Genomic DNA, 27,913 nt, shown 5'->3' on the forward strand with positions numbered 1-27,913 from the left:
GGAAACCCTTGCACACTACTGATGAAAATGTAAATTAGTATAGCCATTATGGAAAACAGTATGGAGGTTCCTCAAAAAATTAAAAGTAGAACTATCATATGATACAGCAATCCCACTACTATGTATATACCCAATGGAAATGAAATTAGTATGGTGAAGAGATACCTGTACTCTCATATTCATTGCAGCATTATTTACAATAGAAAAGATATGAAGTTAGCCTAAATGTACCTCAACAAATCAATGGATACAGAAAAGGTAGCATATATGAACAAAATACTCTTCCTTACAGATTTCCTTACAAAAGAAGGAAATCCTGGCATTTGTGACAGCATAGATAAACCTGGAGGACAATAAGTGAAACAAGCTAAACATAGAAAGACAAATATTGCATGATCTCACTTATATGAGGACGCTAAAAAAGTTGAACTCATAGAAGTAGAGAGTAGAATGGTGGTTACCAGGGGATGGCGAGGTGAGGGGCAGCGAGGAAATCTTGGTAAGGAAATCTTGGTAAATGAATACGAAATTTCAGTTAGAGAAGAGGAATAAATTCAAGAGTTCAAGAGTTTTAATGTACAACATAGTAATTACAGTTATTAACAACAAATTGTATACTTGAGAGTAGATTTTAAGTGTTCTCACCACAAATAAATCATAAGTATGTGAGGTAGTAAATATGTTAATTAGCTTGATTTAGCTATTCCGCAAGCTATATATATTTCAAAACATCATGCTGTACCCTAAGAATATATACAATTCTTGTTAATTAAAAAAAAAACTTTCTTTTTAGATCTTTCATTTTGCTAGACTTTAAGATCAACTGAAGACTTTTTCCTGAAAGCCTATGGGAAATCCACTGAACAGTGGATCCTCTAGTGTCCCAAATTCAGCTGTAGTTGTTTCTTTTTTTTTTCCTTGAGACAGGATCTCACTTTGCACCCAGGCTGGAGTGCAGTGGTGTGATCTCGGCTCTCTGCAGCCTTGACCTCCTGGGCTCAAGCAATCCTCCCGCCTCAACCCCAAAATAGCTGGGGCTACAGGTGTGTACTAACATGGCCGGCTAATTGTTTTTTATATTTTTTTATATCGCCATGTTGCCCAGGCTGGTCTTGAACTCCTAAGCTCAAGCAATCCACTTGCCTTGGCCTTCCAAAGTGCTAGGATTACAGGTGTGAGCCACCATATCTGGCCTGTACTTGTTTCTTTTAAAGAGCCCTATGTTCTTTAAAATAAAAATATGAAAAATGACTTAAAAATCACCTCTCAACAATGTTCAGGCAAGACACACCATCCTGGCCACCCACAGCATAGAGAAAGCCTCCAAGTACTGCCACACCAACACTTGTCCTGCAGGTGCTTGTAGGGGCTACATCACTGCTCCACTGGTTTGTTTTGGGGTCATACCTGAGAAGAACATACCAAGAGGAGAGTTTGTATTACACAAAGGAAGCTTGGCTAGGTTTACATATTCTAAATTCACAGATTTATATGATATATATTCTTTCCCCTAAGTATGGGCTGATTAATAATAACTAAAACATTTGAAAATCTAGTTTGTGTTTATTTTTTTTGAAATTTATGTATGAAATATTTTCTTTTCTTTCTTTTTTTTTTTGAGACAGAGTTTCGCTCTTGTTACCCAGGCTGGAGTGCAATGGCACGATCTCGGCTCACCGCAACCTCTGCCTCCTGGGTTCAGGCAATTCTCCTGCCTCAGCCTCCTGAGTAGCTGGGATTACAGGCACGCGCCACCATGCCCAGCTAATTTTTTTGTATTTTTAGTAGAGACGGGGTTTCACCATGTTGACCAGGATGGTCTCGATCTCTTGACCTCATGATCCACCCACCTCAGCCTCCCAAAGTGCTGGGATTACAGGCGTGAGCCACCATGCCCGGCCTGTTTATTGGGTTTTGTTACTTTTTCAGTGACTTGGTTTAAAAGCGTGATTCATTTATTTTGCACCTTTCTTACTTCCAAATGCATATAATTTATATAAATGTATGTAAGCTAAAATTCGTGTAAATTTGCCTTTGGGTACCACCTTAGTTGCATTCTATCCATTTTGATATATATAGGCTAAATTGTTAAGGTATGAATATTTAACTATTTTTACTCTTATTTGACTCATGATTTTTTTAAACTGGGATGTGTTCTTTTTTCCCTTAAGTTGTTGGGGTATTAGGGTACAGATAATATTTGGTTACATGAGTTAGTTCTGTAGTGGTGATTTGTGATTTTGGTGCACCCATCACCCAAGCAGTATGCAATGCACCATTATGTGTAGCCTTTTACCCCTCACCCCCCTCTGACTCTTCCCCACTAAGTCCCCAAAGTTCACTGTATCATTCTTATGCCTTTGTGTCCTCACAGCTTAGCTCCCATATATCAGTGAGAACATATGATGTTTGGTTTTCCATTCCTGAGTTACACTGCTTAGAATAATAGTCTGCAATCTCATCCAGGTCACTGCAAATGCTGTTAATGCATTTCTTTTTATGGCTGTGTAGTATTCCATTATATATAGATATATCACAGTTTCTTTATCCATTCATTGGCTGATGGACATTTGGGTTGCTTCCATGATTTTGCAATTGTGAATTGTGTTGCCAGAAACATGTGTGCAAATATCTTTTTCAATTAATGACTTCTTTTCTTCTGGGTAGATACCCAGTAGTGGGACTACTGGATCAAATAGTAGTTCTACTTTCAGTTCTTTAAGGAATCTCTGCACTGTTTTCCATAGCAGCTGTGCTAGTTTACATTGCCACCAGCAGGGTGGAAGTGTTCCTTGTTCACCGCATCCATGCCAACATCTACTGGTTTTTGATTTTTTGATTATGGCCATTCTTGCAGGAGTAAAGTGGTACTGCACTGTGGTTTTGATTTGCATTTCCCTGATCATTAGTGATGTTGAGCATTTTTTTCATATGTTTGTTGGCAATTTTTCTATTTCTTTTGAGAACTGTTTATTCGTGTCCTTAGCTCAGTTTTTGATAGGACTGTTTTTTTTTCTCACTGATTTGAGTTCATTGTGGGTTCTTGATATTAGTCCTTTGTCAGATGTACAGATTGTGAAGATTTTCTCACATTCTGTGGGTTGTCTGTTTGCTCTGCTGACTGTTCCTTTTGCCATGCAAATTTAATTAGGTCCTAGCTATTTATCTTTGTGTTTATTGCATTTGCATTGGGGTTTTGGTCATGAAATCCTTGCCTAAGCCAATGTTGAGAAGGGTTTTTCCTATGTTATCTTCTAGACTTTTTAATATTTTCAGGTCTTGGGTTTAAGTCCTTAATCCATCTTGAGCTGATTGTTGTATAAGGTGAGAGATGAGGATCCAGTTTCATTTTCCTACATGTGGCTAGCCAATTATCCCAGCAACATTTGTTGAAAGACTGTCCTTGCCTCACTTTATGTTTTTGTTTGCTTTGTTGAAGATAAGTTGGCTAAAGCATTTGGGTTTATTTCTAGGTTCTCTATTCTGTTCCATTGGTCTATGGGCCTATTATACCAGTACCACACTGTTTTGGTGACTATGGCTTTATAGTATAGTTTGAAATCAGGTAGTGTGATGCCTCCAGATTTGTTCTTTTTGCTTAGTATTGCTTTGGCTATGCAGGCTCTTTTTTGGTTTTATATGAACTTTATAATTGTTTTTTCTAATTCTGTGAAGAATGATGGTGGTACTCTGATGGTGATTGCAGTGAATTTACAGATTGCTTTGGCAGTATGGTCATCTTCACAATATTGATTCTATCCATCCATGAGCATGGGATGTGTTTCCATTTGTTTGTGGCATCTGTGATTTCTTTCTGCAGTGTTTTGTCATTTTCCTTGTAGAGGTCTTTCAACTCTTTTGTTAGGTATATTCCTAAGTATTTTATTTTTTGCAGCTATTTTTAAAAAGGTTGAGTTCTTGATTTGATTCTCTGCTTGGCTGCTGTTGGTGTATAGAAGAGCTACTGATTTGTACGCATTAATCTTGTATCCAGAAATTTTGCTGAATTCTTTTATCCATTCTAGGAGTTTTCTAGAGGAGACCTTAGGATTTTCAAGATAAATGATTATATCATCAGCTAACAGTGACAGTTTGACTTCCTCTTTACTGATTTGGATGCCCTATATTTTTTTTCTCTTGTCTGATTGCTCTGGCTAGGACTTCTAGTACTGTGTTGAAGAGGAGTGGTGAGTGGGCATCCTTGTCTTTTTCCCATACTCAGAGGGAATGCTTTACACTTTTCCCCATTCAGTATGTTGACTGTGGGTTTCATAAATGGCTTTTATTACGTTAAAGTATGTCCCTTGTATGCCAATTTTGCTGAGTTGTAATCATAAAAGAATGCTGGATTTTCTTGAATGTTTTTTCCTAATCTATTGAGATGATCACGTGATTTTTGTTTTTAATTGTTTATGTCGTGTATCACACTTACTGAGTTGCATATGTTAAACCATCCCTGCATCCCTAGTATGAAACCCACTTGATCATGGTGGATTATCTTTTTGATATGATGTTGGATTCGGTTAGCGAGTTGGGGCACTCACAGTATTTGGGGTGTCTCCCAGGTCCTACAGGAGCAGTACATTTCCTTCAGAGGGTCTATAGGTCCTCTTGGGATTGCTGGCTTGTTCTTGCAGTTAATCTGGAGCTAAAATTCACAATCAAGCCTCCACATGCTGTTTGGTCTGGAGCTTCAATCTAGTCCTGCCTTCCATCTGCCATGATCTCTTCTGCGATCCCATCAATTTATTTTTAAGTGTGTTCACTGTTATTTTTTTTTTGAGACAGAGTCTTGTTCTGTCACCCAGACTAGAGTGCAATGGTGCAATCTCATCTCACGACAACCTTTATCTCCCAGGTTCAAGCAGGCCTCCTGCCTCAGTCTCCTGGGTAGCTAGGACTACAGGCATGTACCACAAGTGGTTAATTTTTGTATTTTTTGTAGAGATGAGCTTTCTCCATGTTACATACTTCTATGGGACTGATCCCTCTGCTTTTTAAGATATTTTTCCCCAGCTGCACAATCTATACCTTTAGAACTTGATATGCTGCAGGGTTTCATAGATGTGTTATGGAAATAAAGAGTCACTGTTAATCAACACAGCTTCTTGAGAGCAAGAAGCTACTGAAACATCAGTTGCTATAGATTCCCAATGTGCCCAGTCACTGTGATAGATATTATGGTGAAATACATTTCAACATGTATAGTTCAATGGATATGTACAAGTGTGTTCAAAATACTTATGGAAGGGCAAAGGAACAATTAACTCATCTGTATGGTATAATAGAAAGTTTTATATAATAAGTAACGTTTGTGTCTTAAAGGAAATGTAAGTCTTAAAAGGGGCAGAAATATCTCAGAGAAAAAAGAATAGCATGCATATAAGTAAGGAGAGAGGTATGAAGGAACTTCAGGCAATTGATGTGTCTACAGTACCATGCTTAGGGAGTGGTAGTGTGTCACAGGAGACACAGGTGGACACCAGATCATGAAGAATTTGTGTTATCATGCTAATTTGTTTAGGTTGCCAACTGTGACACAGATGCAATACTAAAATGCATTAAATCATCTTTGTTTCCTAATTAACATCTCAAATAAAACTATATGAATAGTAGAGAAAAAATTACAGATTGACTTTACTCACCTTTCAACGCTATTGAGATAAGAGGATCCATCATGGCCTCCTACTGCATATAACAGATCATCAAGAACACTGACTCCAACTCCGCATCTCCTTTTGCTCATTGAAGCCACCATTCTCCATTCATTGGTCTGTGGGTCATATCGTTCAACACTGGAAATGGCATCTCCACTGCACCAACCACCAACTGGGGATGTAACAGAAATGGTCAAGAGAATCCTATCCTAAAGTATAGCATGTAGTAACACTCACTACTAACTTCCCTGTGCCCTAATGCTTAGACTAACCACATGTCTCTAGTAGTGGGTCAAAATGCAAATTATGACTTTAACTCATTCCACTGGGATTGCTATAATCTAATTAATTTTGTAAATAAGTTAGTATTACATATATTTTACAAAGAAATGATACCAATTCAAATAAGATTATGAGATAATATGGCTATATGCACAGAATGGAGAAATTATAGATGGATATGCATAGAATCAAGAAATAAATTATAACTATTTAATATGTTTTCTCACAATTCCACATAATTATGACTTGCATATTGATATATAAATTAATGCATGTGACTCATTTCAACAAAATATCTACTGCATGACATTTTTAGTTTTTGAGAAAGGATCTTGTCCTGTTGCCCAGGCTGGAGTACAGCGGTACAATCACGGCTCACTGCAGCCTTGACCTCCTAGGCTCAAGCCATCTTCCTGTCCTAGCCTCCCAAGTAGCTGGGACTACAGGCATGCACTTGTACACCAAACTAATTGTTTTTCTTATTTTTTGTAAAGATGAGGCCTCCCTATATTGCCCAGGCTGGTCTCAAACTCCTGGCCTCTGACTTGGCCTCCCAAAGTGCTGGTATTATAGGCATGAGCCGCTGTGCCCAGCCAACATTTTTGGATTTATATAAAAATAAATATCAAAGATATCGAATGAGAAAAAGAAAACAGAGCACTCTTTTGGAGTATACCAGTTTTGAATCATGGGTTAAGAGTCAAGCTACATGCTGACTTGTTATTTGTTTCTTATGACAGTAGATATCACAATTGTCCAAAGGATTATTCAAATGACAATTTCTCATATGGGAAAATATTCAGTTTAGTAACAGTATATTAAGATCCAAACCTGCAAAGAGTACCTCCCCACATCGGATAGGTTTCCGTGGTCTCGTCCTTGGTCCTTGCATTAGTGGTCGTTCTTGTGGCAATAGGAGGTAGTTTTTAGCCTCATCTACCAAGTCTCTGTGAAAAAAATTTCTGCCTTTATTTCACATATCTAAATTACATTGTTAGTTAAGTCTCAGTGTAGTTTAGGAATATATAGGTTGGCAAAGAGAAGCAAGCATAAATCAAACCAAATGATGAATACCAGCCAATATTAAAATTGGTACGAACATGAAAGCAATAATACCAGTCAAACTGAGTTGTGAATTGATTAGTATTTCTATCATGACTCATATTTCACTGCAAATTTAGCCTAATGCTCAACATGCTTACAGCCAAGATAACTTATGAAAAAGTAAAAATTACAATTCAATTACCAAACTGCAGAGTTACCACTTTCTAATACATTTTATTAGATCCTGCAAGATATTAGCAAGGTGGCATGTCAAGCCAGGATACTAGTTATTTACTAGATTAATATAACTGGGTCAAAAATTGGATTGCTAAAAAGAAATACTGTATTGTCACAAATTTGCTATCTGGTAACATATGAATGGTTTACTGTCAACAAGTCTACTAAGACAAATTTTCTGTCTTGTTAAAATACTTTAAGAGAAGAATCTGCTAATTACACTTGTTCAATACAGTAATTCTAATACAAACTATCTGTGTATGTACTTACTTCACTTGAGTACTTTGAAGTGACTCAGTACCTGATTAGTACAAATTCAATCTGTTACTCTGTTCTGCAACAACTCTGAAAGTGTTTCCTATATTACCCTCTATTTTCATTCTTGTTATTTATGCTACAAAGAGTAATTTATTTCTGCTGGACCAGTGCCAAGCATTACCCAATAATGTACTTTCCAATATAAGGCTTTACTAAGGCCCTTTCTGAATTTATCTGTCCTAAAAACAAAAACAAACAAACCCCAAAAACCCAAGCCAATGATGAAGAACTTTTTCTAGTTTCCCATAAAGACAAAGACTTTGACCTCCTAATAGTTCATTAGGTCATTCAAGAGTTCCTAGAAAGAATAATATAGAATTATAATACTGAACAAACCAACACAAAATTAATGGTAGTAACAACACTTACAGCTTTGTGCTAGTCCTGGTTTTTAAGTGCTTAATATATATAAACTCATTTAATCTTCACAACAGCCTTATGGAATAGGCACTATTATCCTCACTTCATAGAGGAAGAAACTGCAGCACAAAGAAGTTAGGGTATCAGGAAGGGTCTTCTTTCAAATGTGACTTCATAACTACCTTTACTTTCTGCATCAAATCAGTACAATCTGATTTATATTTAACAGAGGAAGGGCATCTATGTATTATTTCTTGAGATTTCAGCATGTATAATGTATATGGTTTTCCTTTTTGCAATAGTTAGGATAATTAATTACCATTTGTCTGTGTTTTAAATGTAAAAGACAAACATCTATTTAGTTTAACTCTAGTCCATAGCAAAGAGAAAAATGAATAACTAATATAAAAAAGATATGCTAAAATAAAATAGAAACATCTAAAATCCCCTTCAGCCTCTCCTGTTGAAGGAACAGCTTTTAGGCCGGGCACAGTGGCTCACGCCTGTAATCCTAGCACTTTGGGAGGCCAAGGCAGGCAGATCATGAGGTCAAGAGACTGAGACCATCCTGGCCAACATGGTGAAACCCTGTCTCTACTAAAAAATACAAAAAATTAGGCATGGTGGCACACACCTGAAGTCCCAGCTACTCAGGAGGCTGAGGCAGGAGAATCGCTTGAACCTGAGAGGCAGAGATTGTAGTGAGCTGAGATTGCACCACTGCACTCTAGCCTAGTGACAGAGCGAGACTCCATCTAAAATAATAATAATAATAAAGGAACAGGCTTTCGCTTATAGAAGAAATGCAAATGAATCTACAGGTCCTACCACTGTTCTAGTATCAGGGATCATTCTAAATTTATTTAATCACCAAGGGAGGTCCAAAGTTCTGAGTATAGATTTGCTCTTTCAGTTTTATATTCGGGATATGCTGGTGAAAAATGGTTAAAAATCCCAGAAGATTTCAAATTGGAACCTAAATCTTAGAATCTGTCAAATTGGAAATGTAATTTATTACATTTTGTATATACTTTAGAGAGACAGCCTAGTAAAACAGGTTACTATTCTTCCTCTGCTTTGTAAAAGTAGTTGGAATTTCCTTTGTCAAAAAATCTCTGGAAACTACTTCACCTAGCTCTAGTGAAAATCTTTCTATAGCAAATAGCTGTAGATCGTTAACTCTGTCCACAATTTAGAAAACAAGACTGGTTCTATTCCCCAACCAGACATATGTGATGGAAGGAAAAAATGTTCACTGACAGAGTCAACAGCATGATTCAATTACCTCAAGGAAAAAAAAAATATTAGCAGAGAATTGGCTCTTGAATTCAAGCTTGCATTACAATCTTGGAAATCTACCTCTTTATTGCCACTTCTACACCAATAAGTATCACACATAAAAAAACTAATGGAATGGAATACTGGAAGTTCAGTTCTCTTTTCCTTTTCCTCCTCTTGACCCTAGCCTAGAAGAAACACTTGTAAAATTAATGCCCTGGTTTCAGCTCCACAAAATACAATATTTAGGAAGAAATATAAATAAGGAAATTAGGAAAAAATAGGAATGCTTAGTTGTTGATTTTTTCCCATCTAGGGTCACTCATACCTGCATTCTTCATCACTTTTGATGAGAGGATCAGAGCCTACTGTGCCCACCAGGAACTTGGGACTAAGCAAAGGTAAACGAACATGTTGCAGCACCTACAACACAATAAACACCATTATTTTAATTAGCTAATCAATTTTGAGACAGGTCTTACTCTGTTGTCCAGACTGGAGTGCAGTGGCACGATCGCAGGTCACTGCAGCCTCAACCTCCTGGGCTCAAGTGATCTGCCTACCTCAACCTCCAGAGTAGCTGCAACTACAGGTGCATGCATCATACCCAACTAATCTTTGTATTTTTTTAAATAGAAATGGGGAATCACCATGTTGCCCAGCCTGGTCTCAAACACCTGAGCTCAAGCTATCTGCCTGCCTTGGACTTGCACCACTGCAACCAGCCAGTAAACACTATTAAGGGCATGAGCTCTCATCTGCAAGATATTTAAGAGAATACATGACCCATGCTACCCTACTGTGCTTCCAATTGTTTTGGGATCTAACTGATACCATAAATAAGGAAGGAAGGAAGGCATACCTACTAAAAACTTTCAGTAATATGTTATAAGCTCTTCTATAACTGGACTCAAATTAATTCACAATTCAGAAGAATATCTTGTTAAACTGCTATAGTCTTATCAACAAGAATGGGTCTTAAGTAAATTATGGATCACTCAGTGACTTCTTATGTATAATCTCATTACTCTTGAAAGTGTCATAGTATTTCCAAGTTATATTGAAGGGAAACTGTGGTCGAATTTCCAAGCTATAGGAAAAGAAGCATCCTTGCTTTCTCTTGTTCATTTTATACAATTTAAGTTTTGAATTGTGCTATCATTCAAAAGTAGAATTGATCGAAAATATGAGAAAGCACAGGAGCAAAAAGCCCACATAACAAGCAACCAAAATGCTTCAATTACTCATTTCCTTGATTATTTGGAAACAGATGGACTTTCTTACAGATGAATGTAGAGTGATAACTGTTGCATGTTTGCAAGACAAATACATATTATTTCATCTAGTACTAGGCAGTTTCTTAGAGAAGCATTTCTTTCATTACCTGGGGTAACTGAGGACGTCTTTCCTGAATACTGTATTTGACCCAGGCCATCACTGCATTGAACACTTGTTCTTCACTGCGAACGTTTAGCTCATCACTGGATATTATATCAATGAGTTGATTGGCTGGAAGCAACATGAACTCTTCACTCTCCATTACCTGTTCAAAGTTAGGTAAGAAGAAAAGAAAATCCTGTGATCACATTTATTGTCTCAATGTTTTTCTTCAGGATTATGGGGCAAAGTTGTATCACAACAGAGGTGAAGTTTAAAACGATACCGGAGGAAAAGAAAAATTTAAAAAGAGAACAAAGGAAAGTACAGAAAACACCACTAAAATTTAGTAAAAATAGCTGGGCACAGTGGCTCACGCCTGTAATCCCAGCACTTTGGGAGGCCAAGGTGGGCAGATCATCTGAGGTCAGGAGTTCGAGACCAGCCTGACCAATACGGTGAAACCCCGTCTTAAAAAAAAAAAGGCTAAAAAAAAATTTAATAAAAATAATCATTTGTGATTCAAGCAGTTTAAGAAAAATGACTTTAAAAAGATAAAAATAAAAATTCATATTCAAAATAAGCCAAATTAACTATATCAAACTATAACCCCAGATATATGGGGCATATAAAAAGTCAGGAAAAGCTTTCAGAAGAAGATAAATTGCTGAATGGACAGTGTTTAGGGCAGAAAAAACAAGGGGTCAGTTTAAAAAAAGAATAAGAATATTGGCAATTCTGTAAGCAAGAATGAATATAATGAGGAGAGTATTAGACCAATGGAAAACTCCGAGGACCAAAACACTCTGATATATACGCTAGTGAGAAACTACAAACACCAATAATTCTCTTTACCTAAGGCTAGGGAACTGTCAGAATGGAGATGAAACAGAAACAAGAATATTACCTTGTTGTGCAGGCCAGCCACCTATTCCAAGGCCTTGTAATTCTATTCATCGGGATGTAGAGTAAAAGGGACAGGGTGCAATGCAGAGGAAAGAAACAGTCACTGCTACCCTTCATGTGGTTTGTTATATTATTACGCAGGAGATTATACTACATGTGATGTCTATTAGTGCAGGCAGTACTTCTAATGAAGCTGATGGATTCTCTTGGGACAGGTTTATATTCATGATCATCAAAAAGTCAAAATATTTAGCAGAATATGCAATAGGCCATAAAAATAATTTAAACATTTGATTAAGAATGTGTTCCTTAGCCATGTGCAGTGGCTTGTGCCTGTAATCCAAACACTTTAGGAGGCTGAGGCAGGATAACTTTTAGATTCAGGGGGAAGTGTGGGAGGTGGGTGAGGGATAAAAGACTACACATTGGGTACAGTGTACACTGCTCAGGTAATGGGTGCATCAAAATCTCGGAAATCACCAATAAAGAACTTATTCATATAATCAAACACTACCTGTTCTCCAAAAACTGTTGGGGGAAAAAACAGTAGGGTCCTGAGCTGACTACCTTACTGCAAAATAAATAAATAAAAATTAAATAAAATACGAATTTTAAAAATGTTACAAAATAGACTATGTTCTTCCCTCACTTACAATCCTTTAATGGTTTTCCAGCACTCTTAGGATCAATCTAAAATTCTTTTTTTTTTGAGACAGTGTCTAGCTCTGTTACCCAGGCTCTGGCGCAGTGGTACAATCTTGGCTTACTGCAACCTCTACCTCCTGGGCTCAAGCCATACTCCCACCTCAGTCTCCTAAGTAGCTGGGACTAGGGGCACATGCCATCATGCCCAACTAATTTTTGTATTTTTTGTAGAGACAGGGTTTCTCCACATTTCCCAGGCTGGTCTTGAACTCTTGAGCTCAAGCAATCTCCCCGCCTCCGCTTCCCAAAGTGCTGGGATTACAGGCATGCACCACTGTGCCTGGCCAATCTCAAATTCTTAACATGGTCTATCCACTTCAGTGTGATTTAGCCTTCTTCTTTCTGTGTAATCACTATGTGACATCCTCCACCACCTTGGTCTCTGGGTCCCACTAGTTTTTTTTCAGATCTTCAAACTAGTTATATGCTTTTTAATGTCTCAGGATTTTGCACAAGTTGTTCCAGAACCAAAGTTAAATTTTTCTGTAATATACTCTTAAATCATCCAGGACTGCTTCTTTTTAACACCCATTAACTGTAGTTTATTATTTCTATGTTTAAGTGTTTAATGTTTATCTTCCCTGCTAGATTATAAACTCCACAAATACAGAGACTCTAGATTTCTTGTTCACTACTGTACCCTATGTTCCCAAGCACAGTGGCTGGAACAAAATAGCTTTACAAATATTTGTTAAATGAGTAAGGGAAAGATAGCAGGTTTAATGAAAATTCTATTTTTTTGTGTGTGTGTGACTACAGAGAATGAAAATTCTTTTGATAATGTCTAAACTCATCTTTTCAGATTATTAGTTTACCAAATAATCTATAATCTATTCTGAATAATCCACATAATCAGGAAGGAAATATATACATGATGATATCAGGTATCCTATCAGGCATAGATCTTCTTATGAATTAAACTCTATTTTGGCTTATAAAGTAACCTTTTATGAATATAGCTAGGGAGAATCAATCCCTAAATCTTAACTTTTGCTGGTAGAACACAAAATTGGCCTCTAAAATAGAAGCTAGGTTAGGATTTATAATAATTTATTTCTTTGCTATTATGAGTTAGAATCAGCAGGACATACCCAGAATGAGAACCCACATTGCTCTCCAACAAACAGGTCATAAATGCATTGAAACACCAAGTGCAACTCACCTCTTGAAAGTTATGCTGAGTGAACTTGTCTGCTATCCTTAGCAACTCACGACATGAATGTGTGTCAGCAAAAGCCCGAATGCCCAGGCAGTTAGAAGGATCTAATTGTCTCTTTAAGAATTCACAGCAGGCTTCCTGTATTTCTGCCAGCTGGAGGAGGCAAGCAGCTGGCAGAAGAGTCTGAACATTGCCCTCTTCTACAGTTATCTGGGAGGTATATGCAAAGTCAATCAATAATTCCATAGCCCTCTCATCAATGTCTCGGATCACTACTTCTGTCTGACGGCTCTCTGCCAATTCTCCTGTAAACATAGCTCGAAAGTAGGGACTACAGGCTGACAAAATGACTCGATGGGCATATATCTTCTTGGCGCCCACAACTAGCACCACATCACATAGCTCCCGGTGCTTTCTCAGAAGGTTAATCACTTCCAGGGTTTGTCGAGGGTGCTTGTCTGAGATGTAGGGCATGCGGGCGGGTTGGGGAACCCCTTCTGGCAGTTTGTTGGGGTCTCCAAGGGTGCAGCGGCTTGTTACATCCATTCCAGTCTCTCCTGGTCGAATGTTGGTACACCTATAGGAATGATGGGGGGGGAGAGAGAGATGACAGTATTATTATAAGCTCACTTCTCCCCTTAAATGTTTGTAATTCAAGCAATAAGGAAACTTGTAATTGGCTTGATTTTTAAAAAAATTTTTGTTTTTTGTAGAGATGATGTCTCACTGTGTTGCCCAGATTGGTCTCAAACTCCTGGGCTCAAGTGATCCTGTTGCCTCCACTTCCCAAAGCGTTGGGATGATAGGCATAAGCCAACATGTCTTGTCTATATAAACCATTTAAATTGCAGCTACTACAGTAATAAGACTTTTAGGTAAGGTGATTATGGTTATCCATTTTAAAAATTAAGCCCAAGTTAACATGCTTCAATTAATAGATAAATTTTGAATTAAAGATAATCCAAAAAGATTGGTTTGATGGCTGGGTGTGGTGGCTCATGTCTATAATCCCCGGGAGATACTGAGGTTGCAGTGTTTGAGGAAGTGAACTGGCGAAAACAGGGCTTAGGCATGTTGATTTTTGACTAAGTCAAAGAACAGATATACTGGGTGTTTGAGAAGTAACAGTTAGAGAATGAGTTACGAGGACTGATGATTTCAGGGTTTTTCTGAGTGACAGCAAGAGTCAAATGTTGAAATAAGGCGCAGTGGCTTGTGCCTGTAATCCAGCACACTGGGAGGCCAAAGTGGGCAGATCACCAGGTCAGGAGTTTGAGACAGCCTGGCTAATATGGTGAAACCCCATCTCTACTAAAAATACAAAAATTAGCCAGGCATGGTTGTGGATGCCAATAGTCCCAGCTACCTGGGAGGCTGAGGCAGGAGAGTCACCTGAACCTGGGAGGCAGAGGTTGCAGTGAGCCAAGATCATGCTACTGTACTCCAGCCTGGGCAACAGAGTGAGAATTCATCTCAAAAAAAAAAAAATGTTGAATGAGTGAAGGTGAGTCAAAGGAGTTTAGAAATCCAAGGAAATGTACAATAAGTAAATGAATGGTCATTTCCATAGATAGTTATCTCCTAAAATGACAGTGAAAAGAATAATCAAATCACGTGCATGTAGGAAGCATAAACTAAAAAACAAATCACATATCTTAAATATGCTTCATGTTTACCAAAGGAATGTTACAAGTTTTGATATTTCCTTAATAATTCTACCCACCCGAAATGAGTCAACATCAAATTTCAGTTATCAAGTCACACACTCCCCATATCTACGATTCCAAATGTAATAGTTTTGAGGCATGAGTAATTTTCTGTAAGTAGCTATAATAATTTGAAAATCAAGCAAAATAAAATGTTTAGAAAACATACTCTTTGACTGTAAGGCATTTATAATCAAATTTTATCTTTTAGTCCAAAGACCTGCAGATCTTTTCTTAGTCTGGAACTGTGCTTCCCAGCTGTTAGAGTTTGGATGTTTGTCCCCTCCAAATCTCATGTTGAAATGTGATCCCCAATGTTGGAAGTGGGGCCTGGTGGGAGGTGTCTGGGTTATAGGAGCAGATCCCTAAAGAATGGCTTGGTGCTATTCTCTCGTTAATGAGTGAGTTCTCATTCTATCCGTTCAAGGGAGAGCTGGTTGTTTAAAAGAGCCTGGCACCTCTTCCCGTCTCTCTTGGTCCTTCTCTTGCTATGCCTTTTGCCATGACTGGAAGCTTCCTGAGGCCCTCACCAGAAGCAGGTACTTCTTGTACAGCCTGCAGAACCATAAGCCAAGACAAACCTCTTTGCTTTATAAATTATCCAGGTTCAGGTACTTCTTTATAGCAATGCAAAATGGGCTAATACACTATCTAAATAAACATTTTACCTTTTCTACTTAAAAAATTTTGTTTTACTTTGGAAATTAACAACTTGACCTTTAAAAAGAGTCAGTTGCATTTTCGGTTTGGGGGTACCTAAATTCTTGTGAAGAATATGCAAAACTGTTGCATAGGTACACACATGGCAGCGTGATTTGCTGTCTTCCTCCCCTTCACCTATATCTGGCATTTCTCCCCATGCTATCTCCCAATGCAATAAAAAAAAATAATAATAATAAATAAAAAGACTCAGTTGCACTGACCCTCATTTATAGTCCTAAATATACTTGAACACAGAGAGCTAGCGATTTGAGCATACAAACCCTCAAAACAGAAATAACATCTCACGGTGCCAGTTCTGCTTACTAGAAGAGGTCCCACTAGGCACTATATTCCATACCTGATTCCATACCAGAAAGCCAAGCTATTAACATCTTTATTTAAAAATTAGTTGAGAATGTTTTAGTACCAAGGCATCTCATCGCTGCTTATTGGATAAAATGAGCATAAGCCTTGGGTGCCTTGGTCCATCAACCAAGATGGAGGAAGAAGGGCAAATCCTCATGCAAGCGTGCTAGTTTCCTTTTACGTCAAGATAGCAAAAGCCTTCCTATAATACCCCTCAACAATTACTGCTGACATCTCACTGGTAACACTGTGTCACACAGCCCTTCCCATATGCAGAGATAACTAAGAAATCAAGCAGAGGATTTAATTTTCTAGAGTCTATAGTAAATGGAAGAAAGGAAGAAGAGATGTACAAGCTACCTATAGTGCATGCCACACTAGGGAATAGTCAAATCAAGCAAGTGTATGTTTTACCACTATTTTTAAGCATACCCTTTAGAATGACTAGAACGAACTGAAAATTTCAAAGAAATGAGATTGGAAATTTTTTTGTCTTCTGAAATTGAACTCAAGGGGTATCTCAGCTATCCTTCAATGTGAGTAAAAAATTATCAATAAAAACTCTAGATACTGTTAAATAAAATAAGACCCAAAGCATGTAAAGCTTCTTACTCATTTTAGAGACTTTATTGGATTTTCCTGCTAGGCCCACCTTAAACACCCTTGGTATTCCCTAAGGTTCTGTCCTCAGCATTCTCCTTTCTGTTCTACCATCACTCATGCCTACAGCTTAAACAAACTTCTTAGTACTGATGACTCACATTTTTTTTTTTTTAATTTCTAGCCCAATCTCTCTTCTGCCCCAGACTCATATTCCAATCACATGCTGGATATCTCCACCTATCTGTTTTCTAAACTCAGTAATCTTAAAGTATAGGAAACAGAATCTATTCTTGGCTTACTGAAACCTGTTTCTCTTCGTATGTGTGTGTGTGTGTGTTTAAATCTTATCATAACAGCACTTAGTTTCCTAAGTTTGGAGTCATTTATAATATTACCTTTTCTCATTCCATGTTCACCAAATCCTTTTGGTTCTACTATAATACAAGCTCTTACTGCCATACATCTAATTCAGGTTCTTATCATCTTTCATCTAAACTACCACAACTACTTTCAATTCATTTCCTTGCCATAATTTCTTCCTTCTTTCCAATTCATCCCCTATATGACTAGAAATCAGCTCAAAGAAAAAACGATCTGTATAATAATGTGAACTGGCTCTGAAATACCTGAAGGATAAAGTTTGAATTGTTTCCCATGGTTGTAGCCTCATTTTCCATGATGTTTTCTACTTCCCCTTCTTCCCCGACATACCCTATACACCAGATATACTCATTGTTCCATGCATGTCAGACAATTCTAGGTCTTGGTGCTCTTTTCTTTTCTTTTTTAGGAAATATCACGTTTCTTTCTCTTTTTTATTGCATTTTAGGTTTTGGGGTACATGTGAAGAACATGCACGATAGTTGTATAGGTACACACGTGGCAGTGTGATTTGCTGCCTTCCTCCCCTTCACCTATATCTAGCATTTCTCCCCATGCTAACTCTCCCCAACTCCCCACCCCCCGCTCTCTTTTCTTTTTTTGCACAGGCTGTTCCTTCTTTTTATGGTATCCTTAATTAACTACCTTCTTTAGAAGTAAATTCTTATTCTTTCTAGAAGATCCAGCTCAAGTATTACCATCTCTGTGATGCTTTCTCATCTCCACACAGCAGTTCCCTCCTTTAAGTTTACATCTCTATTAAAATTCTGTTAATGTCATGAAATATATATATATTTTGACAGAGTCTCACTCTGTTGCCCAGGCTGGAGTTGTGGTGTGGTCTTGGCTCACTGCAACCTCTGCCACCCAGATTCAAGCAATTCTCCTGCCTCAGCCTCCCAAGTAGCTGGGATTAAACAGGCACCTACCTTCATGCCTGGCTAATTTTTTTTTTTTTTTTGTATTTTTAGTAGGGGTTTCACCATGCTGGGCAGGCTGGTCTCCAACTCCTGACTTCGTGATCCACCCGCCTCGGCCTCCCAAAGTGCTGGGATTACAGACATGAGCCACAGTGCGCAGCCAATTAATTAATTATATTTCAGAGATGAAGTCTTGCCCTGTCTTCCAGGCTGGAGTACATTGGTGCAATCACAGCTCACTGCATCCTTAAACACCTAGGCTCAAGTGATCCTCTTGCCTCCATCTCCCAAAGTGCTGGGATTATAGGTATGAGCCACTGCACCTGGCTAATGTTGTATCATGATATCTGTTTTCATCATTTGATCTGTTTCACACAATAAACAGGAATAGAGTGGCATTATATAAAGGTTTGATGTATGAATGAACCAACTTCTACAATCAAGCTCAGTTTTCTATTTATATATTTAAGGAAAGTTGGAAGAATTACATTACAAAACATTTTGTTATCTCTAAATAAAATGAATGATTAAAAAATAACATTTTGGGAGTTATATTGTTGGTAAAAACTATGGATTGGTGTAACTCTAAGGACAAAAATTTGTGAATGTCTACCAAAATTAAAAAATGTACATACTCTTTAGGCAATTCTAAGTCTAAAAACGTATTCTATACTTACACATTTGGGCAAAAGCCACCTACAAGGATATTCACTGCAGATAGAACTGGTTGTAACAGCCAAACAGCTGAAATAAATGTCTCTCAAATGGGACTGGTTAACTAAGGTGCTTATAGACAATGGAATACTACATAACTATTAAAAGGAATAAGGTGAGTTTATATGCATTTGTTAAAAATTACAAAATAATTTTTCAAGTGAATAAAGATACAGAAGAATGTGCACAATATGCTGACATTAGTGTTTTTTTAAATGCATTTTATTTTCTTATTTTTATTTATTTATTTATTTTAAGAGATGAGGTCTCTGTTACCTAAGCAGGAGTGCAGTGGCATGATCACCACAGCCTCATACTCCTGGGCTCAAGCAATCCTCCTGCTTCAGCCTCCTGAGTAGCTGGGATTACAAGTGTAAACCACTGTGCCCTGCAACACTGTCTTTTTTTTTTTGAGACAGTGTCTCACTCTGTTGTCCAGGTTGAAATGTAGTGGTGTGATCACAGCTCACTGCAACCTCTGCCTCACAGACTCAAGTGATCCTCTCACCTCAGCCTCCTGAGTAGCTAGAACTTCAGGCACCTGCCACAACACTTAGCTAAATTTTTTTGTTTGTTTCCTTTTGTAGAGATGGGGTTTTGTCATGTTGCCCAGGCTGGTCTGGTCTTGAACTCCTGGGCTCAAGGGATCTGTCCATCTTAGCTTCCCAAAGTGCTGGGATTACAAGGGTGAGCCACTGCGCTCTTTTCTTTTTAAAAGAAAAGTGAGCCACTGCCATCTTTTCTTTTTAAAAGCCACTAATGTTGGCCAGGTATAGTGGCTCACACCCGTAATCCTAGCACTTTGGGAGGCTGAGGCAGGCAGACTGCTTGAGCCCAGAAGTTTGAGACCAGCCTGGGTAACACAGCAAAACGCTATCTCTATAAATACAAATTAAAAAAATAAAAAGAGAAGACATCTTATATATATATATATTTGTGTATGAACTACAATGGCTCTGAAAGAACGTGTAAGAATCTGCTTACAGTGGTTGCCTTTGGAGAGAACTGGGAACTGGGGACAGCACTGGGAGACTTAACTTTTTACTGAATATCCTATTGTATCTTTTAAATTTTGCATTGTGTATGCAAATGATAGTAAATAAGTGATGTAATGAAACTTTACTAATAAAATGCCAATTGATTTCATAAAACTTTACAATCAAGAAACTAGAATACCTTCAACCATAATTTTCAGTCTTTTCTTGTTCATAGATTTTTTTTGGATTGGGAAAGTCTGTAGAAATTGTTCAGTCCTATTCAAACAATTATTCAGTAATCATTAGGTACTAGTGATGCAAATATCTGAAGACATCAGACTCAAAGAGCTCACAATCTAGTAGGCAGAATGAACATGTATTCAAATAATCTAATAGAAAAAGTTATTTTTCACTCAAAGCTTCTTTAGTAGCAGCTGAGTATAAATCCAGTTATTACAGAGACTGCCTTCTGGGTTGCATCAGCAAAAATGACAGCCCAATAAAAGGATAGGAAGGTGTGACCACAATTGAATGTAGGAAGCAGGTGAAAGATCAGAGACCAATGTGAGTAGGCTACGCTCTGGCCAACTGATAGTGATGAAGAAAGAGCTGTAACTTAACAATTAACAGCATTAGAATTATCCAATATGATTTTGAATAGCTGACAGTATTATGTAACAAAGGAAGAAAAAAACAGCAGGTATGAATGATTAAGCAAATATTTTATACAGAAACTACTGATAAATCAAAAACATTCCCACACTTTGCCATTCTTTTAAAAAATAATAAGCTCTTATTTTAGTAATTACATAAGATATGACATTTTATGGTAGCTGGAGATGAGATGCAATCTAATCTTTTGCAGTAATGTTAGAATTGAATTGATGAAGCATTTAATATATGTTGTTAATTTTTTCATGTACACTGGGGTAAAATATTCCTATTACAGAGTAAAATATAAACAAGATAATGTATTTTTCATCTTGATAACATCTTTTCATCTAGAGATCTTAAAGCATTTGCAAATGTTCATGAATCCTCAATATCCTGATCAGATACACTAAAGAGGTAAACTGGGGTATAGAGAAGATGAACAGTTCAATGTCAACTGATAAATAACAGATTTGGAAAAAGATATACATTCTGATTCTTGCTCCAAGTTCTGAGTTATAAGTCATATTCCCATTATAAAATGTTTCTTCTCTTAAAAGAACTGCAAAAGTTGTTTATCTTTGATGTTAAATAACAAATAATTAGAGTTCAATAATAGAAAACAAATTTAAAAATCAAAAAAAATAAAGAACCAGGCTGATTCTGTATCAATAAAGATTCTAGTCTCATTTGATAGAACATATTGAGAAAGAGCATTATTAAATTCTAGGGCTGGAAGGGCCTATTTGTCTATATTTTCCCAGACATTGTTTCTATTTTTCTATGGACTAAGTTATTATGTCTAATACCTTTTTTAGTTCTTATACAATCTTCTCTGCAATGCAGCTATTTTAATTAACAGAACAAATGTGAGTAGGCTTTATTATTATTGAATATTAAGGAAATAACCAAAACCATAATTAGGCATGCAGTACACTGTATTATAAATAATTATGATTCTTATATGGCAACAGAATTCTCTACATTTTATAGGGGACTGAAGATTATAATAAATCCACATAGTATCATAGTGAACTTAATAATTTACTGTAAAAAAACATGAAAAAAGAAAAATTGTTTAACAGTATATACAATCCACAGCACTTTTTAGAAATTTAACTTCTATATTTTACTCTACTAAAAAGCTATTAATTCTTAATATTACTTTTGATTTATTTTAGAACAAGACTCATTAGTTGCAAGCAGAACTTATTACAATTGAAACTCTTTTTTAAAAATTTAAATAATTACATGATGAATTTTAATAAGTGAAACCAAAGATTTTCTTCCTAAATGCCTACCTGCGCATTGGCTTTCCTTCCATGCACCATGAAAAGTACCCTTCACCACACTTTAAAGCCGAACCTAAGACAACAGAAAAGCAGGAAATTAATAAAAGTGATTTCTGAGTTTTACAGTAACAATCTTTATATAATCATTTCGCTCATTTCGTCAGTTATCAAGTTTCCTATCTTATTATACCACAGGCCTTTTGCAGATTGCACAGTAACTTAATCTAATATATTTAAGATTACCATCCTTACTGTGCATGCTAAAACGATTAAATGTAAAGGTAAGGGAAAATATGCTAAATAGTCCCGACTGTTAGATCAGTCTTGCTTCTCTTCAAAAAGTGCTTGGACATATTTAACTGTGATCTCGCCATCAAGTAAATTTACAGAGCAATCACCAGACACCCACAGCAGTACTAACCTGATAGATCACATATGGAACACGCTGCTTTAACAACGGATCTGAAGGTTGTTAACTTGTCTCGAAGTGACAGGAGGAGGAGGCGTCAGCATTCGCCTTTACAAACAACCAACTCCGCTTCCGACAGCCCAGGGAGCTTGAACAGGGCAGGGAAAGTATGGCTCCAGACTAACACTCTTTACAAGCATTTCCTTCAGTCCCCGTAACAATGTTCACTACCCACGTAGCAGATTTCGCCAGGTCCCGAGGGTTAAATGGGGGCGCACACTACTTTCTTCCTTCCCTGAATTCCAAACACTGTCTGGGGAAGCCGTCCAGGGTGCGGAACCCCAGCACTACTACCAGGCAGGACACTGCCCAGGGCCTCCTCTGGCTACGAGATAGGCTGTCAGCCTGCGAGAGCGCACTCTGGAGCTCCGCGAGGCCCGGCTTTGGCGCCCCAACAGCCTCTTCCCGGCGCCGTCTGACAAGCGACCGACGAAGCACGGCCCTGACCCCATGGGGCAGCTCAGCAACTTGGGACCACATATTTGCAAAGCGAGCCCTGGAGCGCTGTGCGCTGTTCCCCGCTCTAAGGCGGCTGGCTCACTTACCGGCTTTAACACTTTGTTCTCTGCCGCAGCCTCCACCGTCTATTCCGCCCTCCACTCCTCTCTGCCTACTCCTCTACTGCTGTTAGCGCAGGCAAAATGCCGCTCTTAAAGCTATTTCCTTTCCCTTCACCCGCCCATGTCCAGAAGCAGGAAGTAGTCCTACTCCTAAATCGTTCCTGCAGAAACCCACATAGTCCGCCAAGGGGTTCCGGTGCGGCTCCGGAAGCAGTCGCGCCCTTTGCTAGGGAATTCAGGTAACCTCACAGGTTGTTTATCCTCATGGGATAAACATGTATTTCGAGATTCCTTGTATTTCTAGAGTAACTATTTTTTGAGTTCACTGAGGAACTGGCAGTATTTGATACTGAAGCCCCCTCTTCTTTGTTTTCGTCAGCAAAGCCAGTAGAAAGACTGGAGTGGTCACAGAAAGCTAGGAATTTTTTCTTTGTAGTCGGTGGGTCTCCTTTGGGCACAGTGTTCCTAATTGTGGATTGGATTATTGCATGCACGCATGGGTTGGCATAATTTATCTGTCAGGCCCCTACTATGTGCCAGGTGCAGAAGATACACAGACAAATCAGAGATAGACCTGACCCTCCAGATTTCCCACAATTGAGCTTTCAAGACACCAGGGTTTTATCCAGGCTCTAAGGCTGTGTCAGTTTGCTCTTTCTAGTTTGTATTCAGCACCAGACACTTCACCAAACACATCTTCTGTGGATTCACTTTAATTTAGGGAGAGAAGAGTATATTTTCTTAAAAAAAATTTTTTTCAGTAGCAAGCAGAGTCAAAAAATGTATTTTTCAAGTTATCTTTTCCTCCAGATTTTCCCATAGCACACAGCCACCTGATTTTTACTGTATATTAATATTTAGAAAACAAGTGATAGAAGTGTAAGGTGGGGATTACAATTTCAGGAACGTCAGAGAAAGAGTTGCTGATTTCCTGATAAGTATACTAGGCTAAGTAATAACCAGATTTTCTTTAGCTGTTCTTTACATAGACTCTACAGAGGTTTGTCTAGTTGTTTCTGAGGGGAAAGGATACCTCTTGTTAATTAGCTTGTAGTGGAAAACTCATGGCCTTTAGATCCAGATATAATGGCCCAATAGATTATTCTTGCCTGCTCCCCGGATACAGCTGATAGGAATTGCAATAGAGAAAGAGTTTTTACATGACACTGAGTGGAAAAATGGAAGAGGTTTTATTATTATTCAGATTGGCTTCCTGGAGCATTTGGGGGCTAGGGTTTTTTTCAAAGGTAGTTTGGGGAAAGGGGTAGGGGTGGCTAGGCAATGGGTGCTTGCTGCTGACTGATTGGGGGTATAGGAGATGGTCCTCCTGCCTACTGAGTTGTTGCTGGGTCGAGCCATTGGAACAGTTGGTGGGTCCAGGTGGAGCCATCGGGGTAGTTAAACATGCAAGAAACTTAAAAAGATACCTCAAAAGGCCAATCTTAGAATCTACAATAGTGTTGTTATCTGCAGGAGTAGTTGGAGAAGTTGCTTATCTTGTGACCTCTGGAATAATGGCTGGCAATCATTTATGTCTACACCTTAACAGAATTCAGGCTTATTTATCCCCCTAGTCTGGTAGATTCTCAGTAGCTTTGCAAAGACAGTTGTTTTGGAGAAGAATTATAATTATTAAACCATTAAACTAAATGTCTCCCTAAGTTATCTTGGCTTAAACCCAGGAATAATTAAGGGCAGACTGAAAGCTAAAGACAAGATGGGGTTTGGCTAGATCAGATCTCCCCGACTGCCATAATTTTTTCACTGACAGAATTTTTGCAAAGGCAGTTTCAATTTGCAAAGGTGATTTCACAGATACACACAGGTACACATCCTAGACCTATAACTGACTAGCTTTGTGATCTTATTAAAAATTTTTACTGCATGTGTATAAGTGATATGTATACACATGTAGTAGAATTATTTTTCATATTAAAAACTTTATATAAGTGGTATCAAAGCATATGTATTCTTTTGCAACTTGCATTTTCCATTCAACCTTCCGTTTGTAAGATTTGTCCATGTTGATCAATGCAGGTCCAATTCCATGATTCTCAAAGTGTGGTCCTGGAACAGCAGTATCAGCATCATTTGGGAAATGCCAACCCTTGAGCCCCATTACAGACCTATTGAATTGGAAACTGAAGGTGGGACCTAGTAATTTGTGTTCTAACAAGTTCTCCAGGTGATTATATCGCATGTTAAAGTTTGAGAACTACTGCACTACTTTATTTATTTTCACTGCTATTTAGTATTCCATTATATGAATATACCATAGATTTTTTAAAAATGTACATATGTAAGTGTTTCTTTGGGGTATGTACCTAGAAGTAAAACTGATGGGTTGTATACTATGCACAGCTTCAACTGTTTCAGCACTAGTCAAATTGCTCTCCAAAGTCATTATTCTATTTCAATAATAATAATACTAGCAAATACGTAGCTTGTTATATTAACTCATCAATACTCAAGTTAGTCCTCTCAAGGTAGGATCTATTATCATCATTCCAATTTCACAGATGGCACCAAGATGTCACATAAGTTGCCCAAAGTCACATAGCTAGTTATGAAGTAGAGCAAGAACTTGAAACCATAAACAATGGCTCTAGAGTCTGCTTTCAGCTACAGTGCTGTGTTGTCTCTCTATTACAAGTGTTTGGGGGTTTTGTTGGTTTATTTGTCATCACAGTTGGTATTTTCCAACTTTAAATTTGTTTTTGCCAATTGGATGGGTATAAAATGGTAATTCACTGTGGTTTAGATGTTTATTTCTCTCATTACTGTTCAAATATTTTCATATGTGAAAGCTGCATTCAGATTTCCCTTTTGTGAATTGCTTTTTGTCAAAGGTATCTTGACAGTGACTTTTACTTTCTTCCCTAATATGAATTATACTATATTTATAATTCATAGTATAGGTATGAAAATGTTACTAAAAATGCTGCTAACCAAAGACTGATTTTAAAACTCCTGTTGAGGATAAGAGCAGTCCCTCCTATTTTTGTAATTCTGTGATTCATTCCCCAACCCACTGCAGTCTGGTCTGTGCTTCTGCTACTCTGTTTCTTTTTAACGTGGAGAAGTTCAGTGTGAATCAACCCTTTTTTATTTATGTCAAGCGCTAGAGAAAATTGGAGGTTTCTGCAGTCACTAAATGTTTTTAATAAATCTCTTAAAATATAAAAAAAGAAAACAAGAAATGTGTATGTGGTAAACTTGGCATTTGAAGTAAGTAATTACAGTTCTTCTGCCACCTGAGTAAGACTATGCCCTTTGGGAGCCTGAATTTGTAGTTGAAAAGACACATAAAATAGATTTTACCTAGATTGGGTATGTGAAAGGAAAATATCTTGGGCCCCAAATCAGTAAGCTAGAGGGAAAAGTCAAGCTGGGAACCGCTTAGGGCAAATCTGCCTCGCATTCTTTTCAAAGTCACCCCTCTACTCATTGAGATAAATGTATATCTGATTGCCTCCTGTGGAGAGACTAATCAGAAACTTAAAGTAATGCAACAATTTGTCTCTTATCTACCTATGACCTGGAAACCCCTCCCTGCTTTGAGTTGTCCCACCTTTCCAGACCGAACCAATGTTCATCTTACATATATGCAGATTGATATTTCATGTCTCCCTAAAATGTGTAAAACCAAACTGTGCTCTGATCACCTTCTGCACATGCTGTCAGGACCTCCTGAGGCTGTGTCACAGTGTGTGTCCTCAACCTTGGCAAAATATACTTTCTGAATTAACTGAGACCTGTCTTAGGTTTTTGGGGTTCACAGGTGTGAGGTAGTGACAACAGCCAAGTAATTCTTCAGGGGTTTCTGGGCTTACCTGATAGCTTAATCAAAATTTATAACTTGTTTTCCATGTATAAAATACAGTGGTTGGACGTAAGGTTTAGTGGTAGGCAAGACCACAGGGACCATTGTTTATGGAAATTACATTCTTCTTTTTTTTTTTTTTTTTTGAAGCAGGGTCTCAATCTGTTACCCAGGCTGGGGTGCAGTAGCACAATCACAGCTCACTGTTGCCTTCACCTTCTGGGCTCAAGTGATCCTCTCACCTTGTTCCAGTAGGTGGCTAGCCAGGCACGCGTGAGGCAGGAGAGGGCTTCCCCTGCACCTTACCAGGAATGTCAGGCAACTGTCGGGTGATGGTCAGGCAGTTGTCATGCTCCCTCTCTAATATAATAATTAGTTGCAACCAGCACCAGGGAAAGGCAGTTTTCCAGTAGATAAAACACCTGAAACTGGTGGCAGCTTCTCAATAACATCTCAGGGAGTGAGTGAGTGGGGTCCAGCATGTGCATTAAAGGGCAAAATGGCAGTGTTTAACTGGTATAACCTTCCAGGGACATTCCACCAGAATGGGAAGAATGCCTCAAGTGAGCATGTGTACAACTCCAGTAAAGCCACTCTGCACACTCCCCTCCCAAGCACTAGCAGGCAATTGCACATGCTGACAACCCACCCCAAGGGAAGAATCAGGGGAGAAGGAATGCAAGACCCCAGAAGTATGCCAGCAAATAAAACGCTAAGTCAAAAGGTCAAACACTGGGATCACAGGCATGTTCTACCATGCCCAGCTTTTTTTTTTTTTTTTTTTTTAGAAATGAGGTCTCACTGTGTAGCCCAGGCTGGTCTTGAACTCTTGGGCTCAAGTGATCCTCTCACCTTGGCCTCCCAAAGTGCTGGGATTAGAGATATGAGCCACCACACCCAGTGAATTTTTATTCTTGAGGAGACAGTATAAAATTGAACCATAAATTACACAATTAGTTGTTCAATTACAATTGGGGTAATTGAAAGTGATCTACTGGGTGCTAAGAAAACATCTAGTAGAGTGGCTTATGCCTGTAATCCCAGCTCTTTGGGAGACTGAGGCAGAAGGATTGCTTGAGCCCATGAGTTTAAAACCAGCTTGGGCAACATAGGGAGACTTTGTCTCTGCAGAAAAATTAAAAAATTAGCTGAGCATGGTGTCACACACCTGTAGTCCCAGCTACTTGGGAGGCTGAGATGGGAGGATCACTTGACCTAAGAGTTTGAAGCTGCAGTGGCTGTGATTGTGCCATTACCCTTCAGTCTGGGTAACAGAGTGAGAGCCTGTCTGAAAGAAAAAAAAGAAAGAAAGAAAACATTCAGTAGGGTGCCCAGATATGGTCTAGAGGTAACAAAACGTGTGGTGGGCAGCCTTTAAGGTGGCCCAAAGTCTTCTCTGCCTCTTGGTGTTCACGCCCTCATGTAA

General features: G+C 38.2%; 2 protein-coding genes across 6 annotated transcripts in view; one reads left to right on the top strand and one right to left on the bottom strand.

Annotated features, from left to right (window-relative positions):
* KLHL20 (kelch like family member 20) overlaps positions 1–22,791 on the bottom strand; it is a 35,183-nt gene extending 12,392 nt beyond the window's left edge. The window contains exons 1-9 of one of the 4 annotated variants that reach the window (XM_008985000.5): positions 22,650–22,791; positions 22,057–22,192; positions 21,645–21,708; positions 13,327–13,900; positions 10,561–10,719; positions 9,505–9,599; positions 6,771–6,886; positions 5,646–5,829; positions 1,264–1,407 (exon numbers count right to left, since the gene is read on the bottom strand). In XM_008985000.5, coding sequence (XP_008983248.1) covers positions 1,264–1,407; positions 5,646–5,829; positions 6,771–6,886; positions 9,505–9,599; positions 10,561–10,719; positions 13,327–13,900; positions 21,645–21,667 — 1,295 coding nt within the window. In that variant the 5' untranslated portion in view covers positions 21,668–21,708; positions 22,057–22,192; positions 22,650–22,791. The remainder of the gene's footprint in view (positions 1–1,263; positions 1,408–5,645; positions 5,830–6,770; positions 6,887–9,504; positions 9,600–10,560; positions 10,720–13,326; positions 13,901–21,644; positions 21,709–22,056; positions 22,193–22,649) is intronic. The other 3 variants (XM_002760358.6, XM_017966088.4, XM_078356271.1) reach the window with 3 other exon arrangements.
* A 58-nt stretch (positions 22,792–22,849) lies between these two features.
* The window catches only part of ANKRD45 (ankyrin repeat domain 45), a 56,482-nt gene continuing 51,418 nt past the window's right edge, over positions 22,850–27,913 (top strand). For both annotated transcript variants that reach the window (XM_008985005.5, XM_078356280.1), the window contains exons 1-2: positions 22,850–22,903; positions 24,702–24,811. The gene's annotated coding sequence lies outside the window, so the exon portion shown is untranslated. The remainder of the gene's footprint in view (positions 22,904–24,701; positions 24,812–27,913) is intronic.

This window comes from Callithrix jacchus, chromosome 18, assembly GCF_049354715.1.
Source record: "Callithrix jacchus isolate 240 chromosome 18, calJac240_pri, whole genome shotgun sequence".
NCBI lineage: Eukaryota > Metazoa > Chordata > Mammalia > Primates > Cebidae > Callithrix > Callithrix jacchus.